Source organism: Convolutriloba macropyga, chromosome 8 (genome assembly GCF_964194025.1).
Source record: "Convolutriloba macropyga chromosome 8, txConMacr16.3, whole genome shotgun sequence".
Classification (NCBI taxonomy): Eukaryota; Metazoa; Xenacoelomorpha; order Acoela; family Convolutidae; genus Convolutriloba; species Convolutriloba macropyga.
This window is the reverse complement of record NC_134475.1, coordinates 23,204,755-23,219,422: the sequence shown is the minus strand read 5'-3', so window position 1 is coordinate 23,219,422 and position 14,668 is coordinate 23,204,755. Positions and strand designations below refer to the sequence as shown.

Genomic DNA, 14,668 nt, shown 5'->3' with positions numbered 1-14,668 from the left:
CTTACAGGTCTCAATGTCCTTATTTTATAGTGAGAATGAAAATAAATCTAGTTCAGGTTTTGAATTGATATCCAATGGATTTCATTGAACTATTTGTCTTTTATAAACGACTGACCTTGTCGTTCATATTTGTAGACGTGCAACATATTCTAGAAACTCACAGGTCTCAATGTCCTTATTTTATAGTGAGAATGAAAATAAATCTAGTTCAAGTTTTGAATTGATATCCAATGGATTTCATTGAATTATTTGTCTTCGAGAAGACATAAACGCTTTTTTTGTAACTTCGTCCTTTTTGTTCTTTTTTGTCTGCTTGTTACCGAGTGTCATCAAAGACTGGTCACATGTTTTTTTTCCAGCAAAAAACGAAGCTATCATGTTTTATTTAGGTTTTATTTGAAACTTTAGGTTTTGCTTTTTCACTTTGTTATTATTTAGTTTTTTCTTCAAATATTGTGTTTTGGATGTAAATGCTTGTTGTTGCTGTTTGCTTTTTTAATTGTCTTGTCTCGTTGTCATAATCATGACAGTCTTTTTTGGCCCACTGACGCGGCACTATTTACTTTATTGACTGATTTGAGCTGGAGGCCATTTTTTATTTCACACACCAATTATTGTTGATCAATATATGCAAATTTTTGAAAATTTTCCATCTCTTCCTCATTTGGTCGACAATCAAGTCAAACTTGTGGATATGCGGGGTCTGAACCTTATGTGCATATGCACATTACTGAGCCTACTTGTCATTCTTTTGTCAAATTTTTGTCGCAAATGAGGCTGAATACAGTTTTGTGCAAAGATTATAAGAAAATAGTTGTGATAAAAAAAAATAGTTTAGTGTTCAATCGGAGAAAATAGATGAGAAAACTGAAAACTCTCGACAGAACTTCTAGGAGTTGAAGCTTTTCTTTTTTATCCTCGGAAACATTCATAGTCAAAGTTCGAACCATGAGCACATCAGAAGAAGTTAAAATTGTTTTCCAAATTTAGTGCTTAGGAAAATAAGTAATTTTATTTTTTTTAAAATTTTTTAAAATCAGTTTCCTGGGTTATTTTCGTTGGGAAAAAATGAACAGCTCAAAGCTTTTACTTTTCCTATATTGAAATTGCGTTACTTCGGTTTGGCAGTGTGAGTAAATGATTTGGTCGGAACTTTAGAGAAGATATCAAGCAGCAGTGGGATAATTTTTTTAATTTAAATTTAATTTATTTTAATTTTTGCTAGTATCTTCTCTACCGATATGGTGAAAGCAAGAAATTACTAGCACGAGGGATCAATTCTAGCAGGCATTAATGCTAATGTCATTTCGCGTCTATTCAATTAGCCTATGGCTCGATAAAAATTTGTCATCATGACTTTAGGATTGTTGGTTTTAAAAAGTCTTATATTCTTCAAAACTTTTTGGAAGATAATTGAAAAATCTGCATTTTTCAGGGCGCCAACTATATCGAATTAATTGCTAGTATGGTTAGCTGACTGTCTGTTTTCGAAAAATAGATGTAATTAATCTGTCAATTGAGAGAAAAAAATGTTGTCCCCGACTATTGAGTTCGAGATATTTGTTTGGTAGTGCTGTAAAAAAAAACAAATTGTTAGGAATTTGGCGGGAAATGGCAAAAAGGTGGGAAAAATTTGGGCTATCCATTTTTGTTAACCTATTATATGACCAAAAAACATTTTGGTCATCTTTGCTCTGGAATTGAACAAATTTGGGAAACAACTTTGAATAGCGAAAACACGCCATCATATCGCCAAAAAGGGTTTCGCTCCACTTCAAAGCTTCACTATTACATCATCATAAATTACCAACTCCAGCCCGTACAAAATGGGAGGAATTTATGAAGACCATTCAAACGGGGAAATACTGGTCAAACACGATCATTTCTCGTTTTTGTGCACAAAATTTCAAGTACAAAAATCGATCATTAATGATTACTAACTGGAGATATATGGTTATTAGATAAGTCCAGACACTCAATTTGGGTCCGGAGCAGTGCTCTCTGCATCCTCTCAACAGTGGCGGGATGTAACCTGCACCCAGCCAGAGACAGGAATTTGAGACTTTTGTTCATTCTGTTCATGCCTGCAAATGATGCACCCACTTCGGCCGTGTTGATTATATTGTGGCTGAAAATTACACGCCACTTTTGACATACGCACAAAGAACAATAACAAGAATATCAATTTTGACAAAAACGATTTGCTCCTCGGTCGAGAATTTTTTACATAAAAGTATCGAGGAAAAGAGTGGATGCAAAAAATGAGGGGTATAGAAAATGGACTGCCTTTCATCGCTGGTCTTTATGGGTGGATTGAGGGTGGAAAAAATATAATTTCTCGTACCTTAAATCGAGTGACGTGAGAGTGGTGTTTTCCTTGAGTGTTTTGAATAGGTGAATAGCAGCTCTGCTATCCATCATGCAATTGCGAGACAGATCCAGCACCACCAAACATTGATTTACAGCCAGAGAGGGGGCCACTTTCACAATGGCCGCATCACTGATCTTGTTGTTGTTCGCGTACAGCTGTTTCAGCCCTGTCCCGGTTTCGGTCAACACCTGTTAAACATAACCCACTAACGTCGGGCGAATTGCTCTCAAACGACCGGCGAGCGGTTGGATTCGTCAGTAGCTAGCCACGGTTTAGGGAGGCTAGCCTTTGGCTCACTTGAAGGGGCGTCGGGTGAGCGCGGCGAAGGGCAGCACATGGGGGAGCACTCGGCGAGGAGGGGGGGGGGGTCAAACTCTGCACTTCACACCATAAATTTACGTCTCCAAAGCAGTTTCGGTGAAATGCATGCCGAGGGTTTAGTACGCGGAAAGGCTCTAAGAGCCCTTAGCGCCCTCCCCTTTTTACCTGTTTATCCCGTTTTTGAGGACGAAAAGTCAAAAGGGTCGACAAAAAATGCGTCAAGAGAAAAATTGCGTAAAAACATAACCAGTAGGATATCTGAAATGACTCAAAGAGTCGTCCAATATAATTTCTACCTCATTTAAATAAAAAATATCGAAAAAGAAAGAAAGAACAAAAAATAACTGCCTAATAAAAATATAGGAAATGATTTTAAAAACTCAATGATAATTCAGTTTTTATTCCCAGGGTTTGGTGTCAGGCTGGGGTAGGTAAGTGGAGTGAAAAGGAGGTACGCGTTAGGTAGGTGGGGTTAGCTTGGTATGGAGTATGTTTGAGGTGTTAGGGGTAGGGTAGGGAGTAGATGGGGGAAAAGGTGAGGTTGTGGGTGAGGTTTCTCTAGTTTGGATAGAGAGGAAGGACTGTTATGGAAAAAAACAGCTAAAAATTCCCTTTTGACTTTGAGTATTAGGATCAGTTCCTAATTACTGTGTCTTAATAACTAAGCGACGGTTAAAGTCAACTGTTTGAAAACCAAAAATGCGAGCGTCTAATGTGATCAAACCAAAACTTAAGTTTAATTCTTCACGATTAACCAAGAATGGGTGATTTATTATACAAAATCATGAAATAAACATAAATGTTAGCAAAACAGAACTCGATTGTGGGGTTGAAATCAACAAGATTTCAAAAATATTAAACATTTTTCGCAACATTTGCAGTCTTTGCGGGCAATTCTCGAACAGAATTTGGAACTGTTTCCTTTTCTTCTCCAAAAACAATCGTTTAGTTTTCATTACCATGTATGAAACAAAAAAAATGCATTGTATTTTTTAAAATAGATTATAATTTATGGTTTGTATAACCTAATAAGGGGTACACTTATCCGCACACTTATTATGATGTTAAAAAATATCAATTACTTAAAGTCATATTTCACAGACGCCAGGAAAAAGGAGTAAACAGTTTTCCCTGTTCAAATTCTTGATGAACTGGATGGGCTTGTGCTTTACAGGTTTCCTCGGGAAAACGATTTCTTTACAGTTTTCTGCAAGAAAACAATTCAGAAGTAAACATTTTTCCGCTTATTGTTTCAGAAAACTTTATTGTTCGATAACCATGTAACTGACATTGAGACAAAAGCGTTCTGCGAACACAACTTGTAGACATATTGGAGAGCTGTGCGGAGGAAAGGTGAAAGAAGCAATTTGAAGCATGCCAGAGGAACAATATCTTGCGCACTTCCTTAGCGTCTAGCCCTGATGGGATGAATCCATCCCCCAGAAAACAAACGTTCTTGAAAAGATTAGCAGGGAGATTGTCTTGAAAAAAGTTTTCTTGAAAATTGCCTCAATTGTTATTTTTGTCAAAACAAGGTTTAGTTTCACAATACTGAGACCGTCAAACTTTGCATCAGTGGTACTAGAACCAATAGGCAATCTTTCGAATTAAAAGATGACGCTCTTTGTTCAATTATTGAACACTTAAAAAAAGGGTAGTGTGACCATGACGTACCGTCGATATTAGTTCGATTGGCAAACCGATCAATTTTCAACCAAAGAGTGGGGCGAAATAGGTTTCATTCATCAATAATTTTAATGATAATCTTTTTTCATATCTTAGGTGCCAATTGGAGGTATAGAGAGGATGTTTGCACAATTGTTTTAAACGGTTACACAGATTGAGCTCTCATGTCAAGAAAAACTTTTAGTCCTTTTTCTTCAGGACTGCCGAATTTTTCAAAAAAGAATGTGAAAAATGGGGTGAAAGTATTTGCCAGTAATGGACGGTGATCTCTCAAAAACCATGACTTGAATACAATCTAATTTCGCCGCAAAAATTCTCCGCTTGTTCTGAGGCTCAAACCGGCTAAAATTTTGGTATTCCCGGACCCAAATGACATAGACAGTCAGTGCTGAATCAGTATATCCCAATAAAACATTGACAACTCGGTAATACTCGGGTGACCAAAAATGAAAGATTTGCCAGTGTTCGAAACTTGTCATTGTGTGAAACTTACCATTGAGTTAAACGTGATCATTGTGAAGTAATAATATATTCGGTGAATTATTTTTGCAATTACCTATTGAGTATTTTTCAGGTCCCCGCTGATGGCGATTCGTCATACTGTTCAGTCCAGAACAGACAAAAAGTTCATAAGGTAAATGGGAAATGCAGAATTGAATTTCGTTATGTTCATAATAAGTTCAGAATTCTAGTCTGAATTTTATCATGAAATGTCGATGAAGTGCCATGATCAGAACTCTGGCCATAGTAAAAAAAAAGTAAAAATCATAATGAAAATTTTATGATTCAGTACAGAAATATGAGATTCAGGTTGTTGTGTTAGCTTCTAAATTGTCCACATCTTGGAAACTTAGCTTTACAAATTTGGTCGAAACAACTATAAGTAAATATTTCTGCGGGTGCTAGGAAAATTAGCCGACAGGGCGTTCAGCCGACAAGGAAAAAACGAGAAATTTAGCCGACAGTGTTATCATAATTGGTAATAAAAGTCCACAATTGGTCCATAAATCAGTAGTTCGGTTTTGATAGATTCATATCAAGTCCCACGGGCCACTGAGGCATGGCCATGGCCCGCGAGGCATGGCCAGATGCGGTTAAATACGGTCCGACCACGAATAGACCTTCGTTAAACTAGTTGATGAAAAAACTGCGGTATATTTGTCCGCTTACGAAACAGTTTTAAATTGGCCAATCACAGCTTTAGAATAAGCTTTATTACTCATTTTACTTAATTTGTCGGTTAAATTTCTCATTTTTTTTGTTGTCGGCTAAACGCCCTGTCGGCCAATACGGCGGCCACCATTTCTGCGGGTGTGAAGGCCTGTAATTCCGAGCCACAATTATTTGCACATGCTCTAGGGCGTTCTGAATGGAACAATTTTGGATTGTCACACCTTGAATTTAAGGAGAAGATGGGTAAAGTATTGCAAAGGCCTTTTAGTGGGTTATCAAATAAGTCTCATCGTCCATATCGCGTATCAGAGCTTTGAAACTAACCTTGTAGAATGCACCAAATGAATCTCGGATTGAGTTGTTTCCGATGTTGACTCTGGATATGAATCCGTTTTGGATTAGCATCTGTGCAATATATCTGCAACTCTGATCGTCTAGAAAATTTCCGGACAAGTCAAGCTCCTCAACCTGTACAAGAAAACAGATAATTTTGATGCTTTTTAGTTAGTCTGTTGTCGCAGTCACGATTAGCTCCCTTGATAACCCTAACAACAATGAAAATGAAAATTTGCAAGATTTTTTAAATGTCTGAATTTGAATTTTGAATTTCCTTGGAAGTCAATTTTTCGTATAGAATGTTGAAAGACAGAAACTACTTCAGTTTGAAAAACTTCGGAGACTAATTTGTGTCATGCAAAATTTTTCGCAATTTTATGCTGAAAATATACTGAAAATTAAGTTGATGAGGCAATTCCCTACAGTAGGCACAGAGAAACTTGCTCTAGATGTTCACCCTTCGAAATTAATTCCAATTCCTGGAAATCCTAAGGAAGAAATAGTCAGCAAAAACCGCATAAGGTTCATTACACTTACAAAAATTTGTATAAGTTTAACACTTGTAAAAATTCTCAGATTCAACGACGTAAGCGATTGACGTTTAGATCTTCCAAATTGTTGATAAGCCGAACAATTTCAATCAATATTAAATAGAAAATACATTTGCGTTGGTTATAATGTGACCTAGTCTAATCTGCTTTTTTTCCGCTCAGGTTAAGGTATAAATTAGTTGAATAAGCCGAACTCTAAGGAAACAACACTTTATTTCGAACTGAATTATTTTAATAGACAAGAGCAAATATATAATACAGTCACAAAGTTTAATATTTCAACGCTTCATCCCCAACTTTTTAATAATAAAATCTAACAGTAAATCCAAAGTCTTGTCGGCGATAATTACTTTTTCCCCAACTGCGAGCATCTGCATTAGTATAAAAACTCAGCTTTTTTTCTCACTCGCTTCGTTTTGAAGTAACTTAAGAAAACAAAACGCACTTTGGTGTTGTTTGAAAGTGCCTCCATGAGAGCTCCAACTTCTCTCGAGTTCATACTCCTGTTGGGAATAAGAATGCTGCTCTGGTCCAGGTTGTTCATAACATGGTGGTCTGGGGTCAAACCCAGATGTTTGCACGAAGACTCGTAGATCTAAAGCATCAATGCACAGACCTGTCTGTAATCATGCTCGGAGCGTTTCTTAATATCACAATTACACATCAGAATGGGTTTGGACCATTACTATTAAGGGTATACCCAATATAGTAAGGGTGAAAACTCAATCAACCATATGTACGCTGGAAAAAATTCCGAGAGCCAACAGCCCTTGACGCGTTTAACCATCGGTATACACGTAAATCTTATACAGGACAGCTTACATGTAAATTGGCTTGGTCTTTTAAATATCTGCCTTGAGGCTTGCCAAGGATCATTGATTGTGCTTGATTGATTTGCAATTTGAGAAAGTCTAGTATTGTAAGAGTGGGTGAACCCTAACTTATTATTTAAATACGCGTTTCCTTTACCAACAACAGGTATATATTTTAACTGCTATGGAAACATATCGAAAATCAACCGAAATAGAGACAATCAACAAAGCTGATGAAGCTAAAACAGTGTTACATACAAATCACTTCTAAACTTAAACTTCCGATTTCAATTTGAACGATATGACAGTACCTTACATGGTTATACTTGATGCAACGACCTTTAAATACTAGTGTATCCGACATATCTCCCCTCCTGATTGTCGGAGAACCAAAACACAGCAAAAATAGAGTATCCACCAAAATTTGCAGAATACCTTAAATATTGTAGCATATCCAAAAAACACCCAAAGTATTGAAAAATCTCCGCCAAAACAAAACCCAAATTGTCCCAGTGGTTGTGATTCAACCCATTTTGTCATTCTATCTGTAAACGTTACTTGATACCAATGAGGGGAATCTGAAGCTGCTGAAAGATGGTGCCTGCTATGAGAACAAATTTTCTACCTGCTATGAGATAACAAAACTTAACGGCGGCAGCATAAGTTACGGGCAACAATTCATCAACGACTGTGCTATGATTGAGTTCCACATGAAAGACAAAGAAAAAGGTTGGTGGTCAATTTTTTCCAAACTAGTTACCTCACACAGCGCTGCATCAGTAGTTGTTTCTGAATCATCAGTTTTTAATGACAATGTGGTACCTGGAGACATACGGTGAAAAAAATTTGATTTGATAAAGACTTCTTTCAGTTTGCTCAAAGCTGGGGGAAAACCAATCAAAAAGGGTTCTATGGTCTTCAAAAGCAAATTACCTTTGTTTTTCTCCCTTTACGGACTTGAATTAGGAAGACTTGCTGTAAGAGCTCAATAATTTGTGCCCATTGCGGAATATGCTTCCTACAAAACGGATTTTCCCATTATCCGTCAGGGTTCTTTGTAATCCATTGGTTGGTTTATACAAATCATTATTTTAACCTTTGATGCAAGTGGTTGAGTTCCGTCAGGACAAATTTCAAATGCTAAGAAATCGTCAGTTTCTCTAAGACATTTGCCATTGGTTAACTTTACACGCAGGATATTTTCACAAAATTTTGTCAGCAGGCGATCACGTATTTCAACGTGCGGCTGAATATCACAGAAGGTTACAAATACTTCGTCTGAATACACAAACTCATCTGATATATCCTGAAAAACTTTGTCACTTAATCATTGAAACTTTGTCAATTAATCATTGAAAAACTTTGTCAATTAATCATCGAATCTTAATTTCAATAAATCATTGAAGTTAATCGTTTTTCCTGCATTTCTCAGACCAAATGGCTTTCTGATAAAATCGAACGAACCAAAAGCGTATTTTACGGTATTTCTATGTTGTCTGAAGGAATTCGTATCTGATGATGTGCTCCAATTGGCAACGTCATTCTTGGGAACAATATGTCAAGTTGACAAAAGAGGAGTCTTAGATAGCGGTAACATACGGCTATCCAAGAATCCGCAATACATTGCTATCCAAGGCTATCCATTTTGAACATTTGCATATCAACAAAAGCATTTTGAGCAAATTTTATATTTTTATTCCAGCTGTATCGGGTTAGGTGAAATCTTCGTTCTAAATGTCTCAAATTTGTTAACTTTTATATATGTTGCTTCGACATTAAAGAAAACGTCACCAACAACGTCATAACATTTTTCCATGATTGCTCGTAATCTATCATTTTTAGTCGAAGTAAAGTCATTATAAACAACTTGGACTGATAAATGGCTGTTCTCAATTAGTTCTACAGATAGTCTCGTAGAAAGACCTATTAAGATGTCAGTTAGAGTGAGGTTATCATAATTACATATTTTTGTAAAATTTAATCGGGAAGTTTAAGCCCAGAAATTTGTCTTCATGAAGGGCTAAAAAAGTATGAAAAAGGAAGTGTTCTTCAGGAGGGGGGAACGGAAGATGATTGTATTGTAGTCCTGATGGCATCTGTTATGTTGAGGCGGCAAATAAAATTGGAATGGGTGTGGCTCACTTACTTTAAATATTGTTGAGCAAGCAATAGGTTTAGATCTAAAGCTGCAGCTGGAGTCGGGGAACCGGATTGAAATTGTCCCACATTCCTGAAACTTCGTAACTTGCAGCGCCGCCACACCAATAACTGCTACTACCATACCCAACCTGTACCTACCAATCCCTGACCACTTCATACCAAGCACAGACCATGTCAGTTTGAATATTTTGTATAAAAACTATCGAGTTTGATTAGAGCGAAGATAAAATAAGTATTTAGCGTCCGTATTAGGCGTGTGGTAATTAGGGAATCCTAACGGATTTTTTCTCTTTTTCCTCCAACGTTTTTGTTCAAAATAATAGCTATAAATTTTTACTGTAATTGAATCACATCCAGAAATCAAATCAAATAAAGACAATCAACAAAGCTTATGAAGCTAACCCGTAAAAAAAATCAACACAGATCACAAAAAAATTATGACTTCTACATTTCCACTTCAATTATAATTATTTGAGTTTTCCTTACATGATTTTACTTGATACAATGACCTCTAAATAATGCTGTATCCTATTAAATTTTAATTGATTTATGCATAAGCTTTATGCTGATTCGACTCCAAATACAATTGCTTGAACAGAAGGCAGTCTACCGCAACTATTTTTTTTAAATTGACTTTGCTAAAGTTGGACGATGGTTAAGTAAAAGTATTTTGTCGTTGAGGACACATTACACTTAAAGTATTTTCTCTCTCTTACGTACGCAAAACAAAATCAGTCCACCATTTTGACACATCATTTGTCATTAAGATGTTGATTTTGACCAAAGGGCATATTTATTAGAACGATTTGCAAAAAGGTGCGTGTTTCCTAGTTTCTTACATTTATTTGAAATTTTTAATAGCGTAAAGTGGGAAAAACAATTTTTTGTCGTAAATCTGGAACCAGGATCGTTTTTTATGAATATGTATTTTTTTCAAGACCCACTAAAAAACACGAGCCCACTACCAGATAACTTAGAGGCACGCATTTAAATTTTACCCGCTAAAGGTCTTCCACATCTGTAAACGCCAATTGCGACAGTTGAGCTGCTGTTAAAAATTAAATCAAATTTTCATTATTATGGCAATTATCGCGTTTCATATAGAATCAATGAAGAAAACATCATCCCAAATTAAGCACTCATTTAGCCACAAGAAATCTTTTTTTCTGTAAAATTTTTCAGTTAAGTTGAATTAGGGTCCCGGACCTAGCGCGAAGTGAAATACAGCGCTAAATAATAGTAATAATAGCATGCTTTTTCTGCGGAGCATTGCGTTGATCAGGTCCAGTCAAGTCTGCAATTTCGTGCCCTATGAATGATTTTCTTGTGTTTAGACTGATCATGTATTTCAAACAGACTTGCTCAACTGTGCTAAGCAATTCGCCAAATGAACTCTAACTGCGCAGCGCAAAATGCCGTCAGTATTTGATCTTAGCAGCAATTAATACTGCTTTATTTTCATCGGGACACAAGTACCCTCGCTTACTTCTACTCTAGGGGCAATTAGGTTGCTCGATACCGATAAGAGGCCAAAAATCATGCTAGTGCAACAACTCAACGACCGAAAATGTTTTTATGATTACAAAAAAATTAAAATAACAGACACAAGCAAAAATTTGATTATAGCTTAATTTTTCTGTGCATGAATATATATATATATATATATATATATATATAAATATATATACATATATATATATATATATATATATATATATATATATATATATACATATATATATATATGGACCTTGGTTTCATTGACGTGAATGAAGTCTATAAAGGAACGCAGTCCTCTACCTCCACCTCCCTCCCCCCTCATCCTTCTACCTCCATCCCAACTCCACCGCTTCCACCACAAAGATGTAAATGCACCAAAACATGGTATCAAATCAGACGTACACTTGACAGTCGGCCGAATTTGTCAATAGTTGGAGCTAGAATAGCTTTTGACGGTATCGCCATTTTATATTACTCGTGTGATTCATTCGAAATTTTTGTAAATTTCTTTGCTTTTTTATGAACAGTCTGATGATGAGAAAAGTGTTGAAACATTCTGTGCAGTGTTGGAAAAAAATGTAATTGAGGCTGCAAAGATGAGGGACAGTGGGCCCTAATGGATAGTCAGCCTGAGGTCATGCTGAGATGTTTCTTAATGGAGGTCATCCTGTCCTTAAAATGTTAAATTTGTAAGTTAAACTATAACCACTTGTTTAATGTACATGGGGACTCCAACTTTATGTTCCAAATCATGAAATAAATGAAGTTCTATTTCAAACGATTTGTGCCTGTGGCTCATTTGAGGATGAGAGGGTCGCAGCATTATGTTAACCCACATTATGCTGCCCGCATTGTTTTCATCTAAGTTTTGATGTGCTTTGAAAACATATAATTTAGTAAAGCAAAATTTTAAAACGTGTCTTTTCTCAAAAAGTGGGTTTACACATAATGTTTCGACCCTCTCATCGGAGGCTATTTGCTCGCACAATGAGTCTTTTCCTTGCTTTGTGCACCTAACTAACGGTTTTTCCAACAGCATCAAACACGAGCTGGTAGTTGGCCCTCTGGTGGTGATTCAGTTCCAGGTACTCTTCTACGTCCTCCAGATCAGTAGATGAACTTCTTGAACCCACAGTCCCATCTCCATCCTCGTTAGCTGTAATGAATTAACAAACTCTAAATCATAATGGCTTCCACTGAAAGATAGGTTAGCCGTATATGTCATTTGTTTGTTTTTAGTAGCCAAGTTCCAACACACGTCTCATGGTGGTCGAAAAATTTTCTTTGTTCTGAAATGAAAATTTCCTTTGAGTATCAATTTTGTCGAATCTCAAATTGAAGCATTTTTCCATAGTAACCTTAAGTACGACTTTTATTCTGAAAATATGAACAATTCAGAACTCTTATGTTGATATATACTTTATTATTTGAGTTCAAAACATTGAACGGACTCCTTTTCGTTGAAACAAATATTAGAACAATTGTACTGCTGATCAACATGATGAGACCAACTGGACCGCACGAAAATGCAAGTGATTTCTCTAAAATCAAAAATTTGAAAAAGAAAATCATTTACTTTGTTTTTCTTCAAGTGCTTTACTTTTTTCTTATGTTTTAAGTGATAACAAAAAATGACTTCAGTAACTATAATGCAAAACCAGTGGAAAACCTAAGGTGCACAGTTACAAAATATATTAGAATTTGAGCAGACATTTCAGTAACTATAAAGTCAAACCAGTGGAAAACCTAAGATGCACAATTATTGGAATTGGAGCACACAAATATATTGGAATTCGAGCAGACATTAACAGGAAAACTATAATTTTCTATTCCCCCCCCCAAAAAAAACACTTTTAGATTCGAGATTTTTATATCCCAGCAATCCAAAACTATACCAGTGACAGATTTGCATTTTCATTTACCTGAAATAAGCAGTCAGCTACAAAGTTGTGAGCTTAACATAGAGGATCAGTTGAATCATCAGGAAGAACCAACAGAAAAATGCATCGAGAACAGCTTTCTCTTTCTTTCTCAAAAAAATGTTTAGGTTTTTCTGGTATCAAGTATCCATTATTTGCCCAGCTCGTTGAATTTTGAGCACAATGGAACGTGCTTTTTCAAATGAACAATGGAACGTTGGTTCGGCGCATGTACTCACAAAAATTGGCAAAAAATTCTGTAAATTAATTTATCTTTTAAATCAAAAGAGCTATAAAACTCATCAAATCGCGCTTCTGTTGAACCACAAAAAAAGACTTTATTTGATCAAAAAATAGTAAGAACAGGAAGCCACAGAAAGCATCAAAGTGATTTAAGTTGGGTTTCTTTTTTCCTTGTCCTCTAGAAAATAGTTCGCAATAATTTTCTATCGCAATCTGAAATATCACAACAGAAGGACTCACAACAGAGAGCAACTATAAAGTATTGTATTTGAAATATTAGCTAGAGAGTTTGAAGAAAAAGCGAGAAATATTTCCTCTTCTATTTCCTTTTTAAAAAAAATTACAGCCTCTTCTGCTGATCTTTTTTTCAATTTCAGCGCATTCTCTCGTTTTGTGTTTTGGTTATCAGACAAGTATTAAAAGTTAACCTTTGACCTCCGAACCAAGTAAGAACTGAAATATGTTCCACGAAATAAACCTCAAATTCTATTTGAAAATTTTCAGAACGTTTACTTTTTCACTTCTCATTGTATTTCCAAAAATATAAGAGTTTTGAGTTTTCTATTAAAAAGAGGCGTTTCATTTAAAAAAACTGCCCGTTGTTAGGTTCCTGTGATGCAATTTTAAGTATGAAAACAAGAATCTATGATAGTTTCTTTAATCATTTAATTATTTTCCAATACCTAAAGAAACAATTAGCTCGAGACATTGAATATTTGAGTTAGCGGATATATAATAGATTTTTTAAACCTTTAGCAGAAGCAGCAATCATCCTCTGTTTCCCGGGGATAAATTTAAGAGCAATTTTTAAAACTCCGTTGATTACAGAACCAATGTTCAAATTTATTTCACCCAACTTTGCTGATAGAACTTAAAGTGAAATCGAGCTAGAGCCCCAACTTCAATAATTTGATTTTAGTGACAAGTACTCATGCATGTTTCGTCTCCAGTTGAGCGCTCTCCAATTTTCTCGAAATTCCCAAAATTGAAGTTCTTATTATTTACGCTTGTTAAAGAATAAGCTACATGTTGGCATAAATTGAGCAAGCAGATATCAAACTCAAAAAAATCTTAGGTCTTCAAGAACAGATTGATAAAACATTTTTTGGCTTGACAATTAAAGTTTAGGAAAAAAAATATCAGAACAATATTTGCAAATTATGCAGCAGCTAAGCTTTGAAGAAAACAAAAAATTTTGATGCAAGGGTCTACAATTGAATTCTTTTTTGGTCTTACTAATTAGATTCTGGCAACACCAATTTTCCAGAAAGCCAAAAATTTTTGCTCCAGTTTGTAAAACAAAAGCTCATAGAAGACAGCATAGGTACCGACACAACTATCGAATGTGGATAATCAATTCGCAACTTAGATACAGTTGGTTTTAATGTGTATCGAAGTTTATCTTAATCAATGGTTCTCAATATAAAACACAGCTGCTGAAACTTACAGAAGTTTCATCTGCTCTGGGCTGAATTTGTTTACGTTTTTCTGAATTATACTCTAACAAATATTTTTCACTGAAACTATGTGAACATGGTAATCAAAATGGACGTGGAAAAGGCGCGTTACTCAAAAAAATATGCTTTTTAATGTACA

The 14,668-nt window shown here is 35.6% G+C and overlaps 1 protein-coding gene across 2 annotated transcripts in view; it reads right to left on the bottom strand.

Annotated features, from left to right (window-relative positions):
- Positions 1–14,668, bottom strand: part of LOC142344016 (uncharacterized) — an 84,245-nt gene that overhangs the window by 20,549 nt on the left and 49,028 nt on the right. For both annotated transcript variants that reach the window (XM_075395460.1, XM_075395459.1), the window contains 5 exons: positions 11,933–12,066; positions 6,884–7,033; positions 5,876–6,019; positions 2,345–2,559; positions 1,942–2,128 (listed from right to left, as the gene is read on the bottom strand). In XM_075395460.1, coding sequence (XP_075251575.1) covers positions 1,942–2,128; positions 2,345–2,559; positions 5,876–6,019; positions 6,884–7,033; positions 11,933–12,066 — 830 coding nt within the window. The remainder of the gene's footprint in view (positions 1–1,941; positions 2,129–2,344; positions 2,560–5,875; positions 6,020–6,883; positions 7,034–11,932; positions 12,067–14,668) is intronic.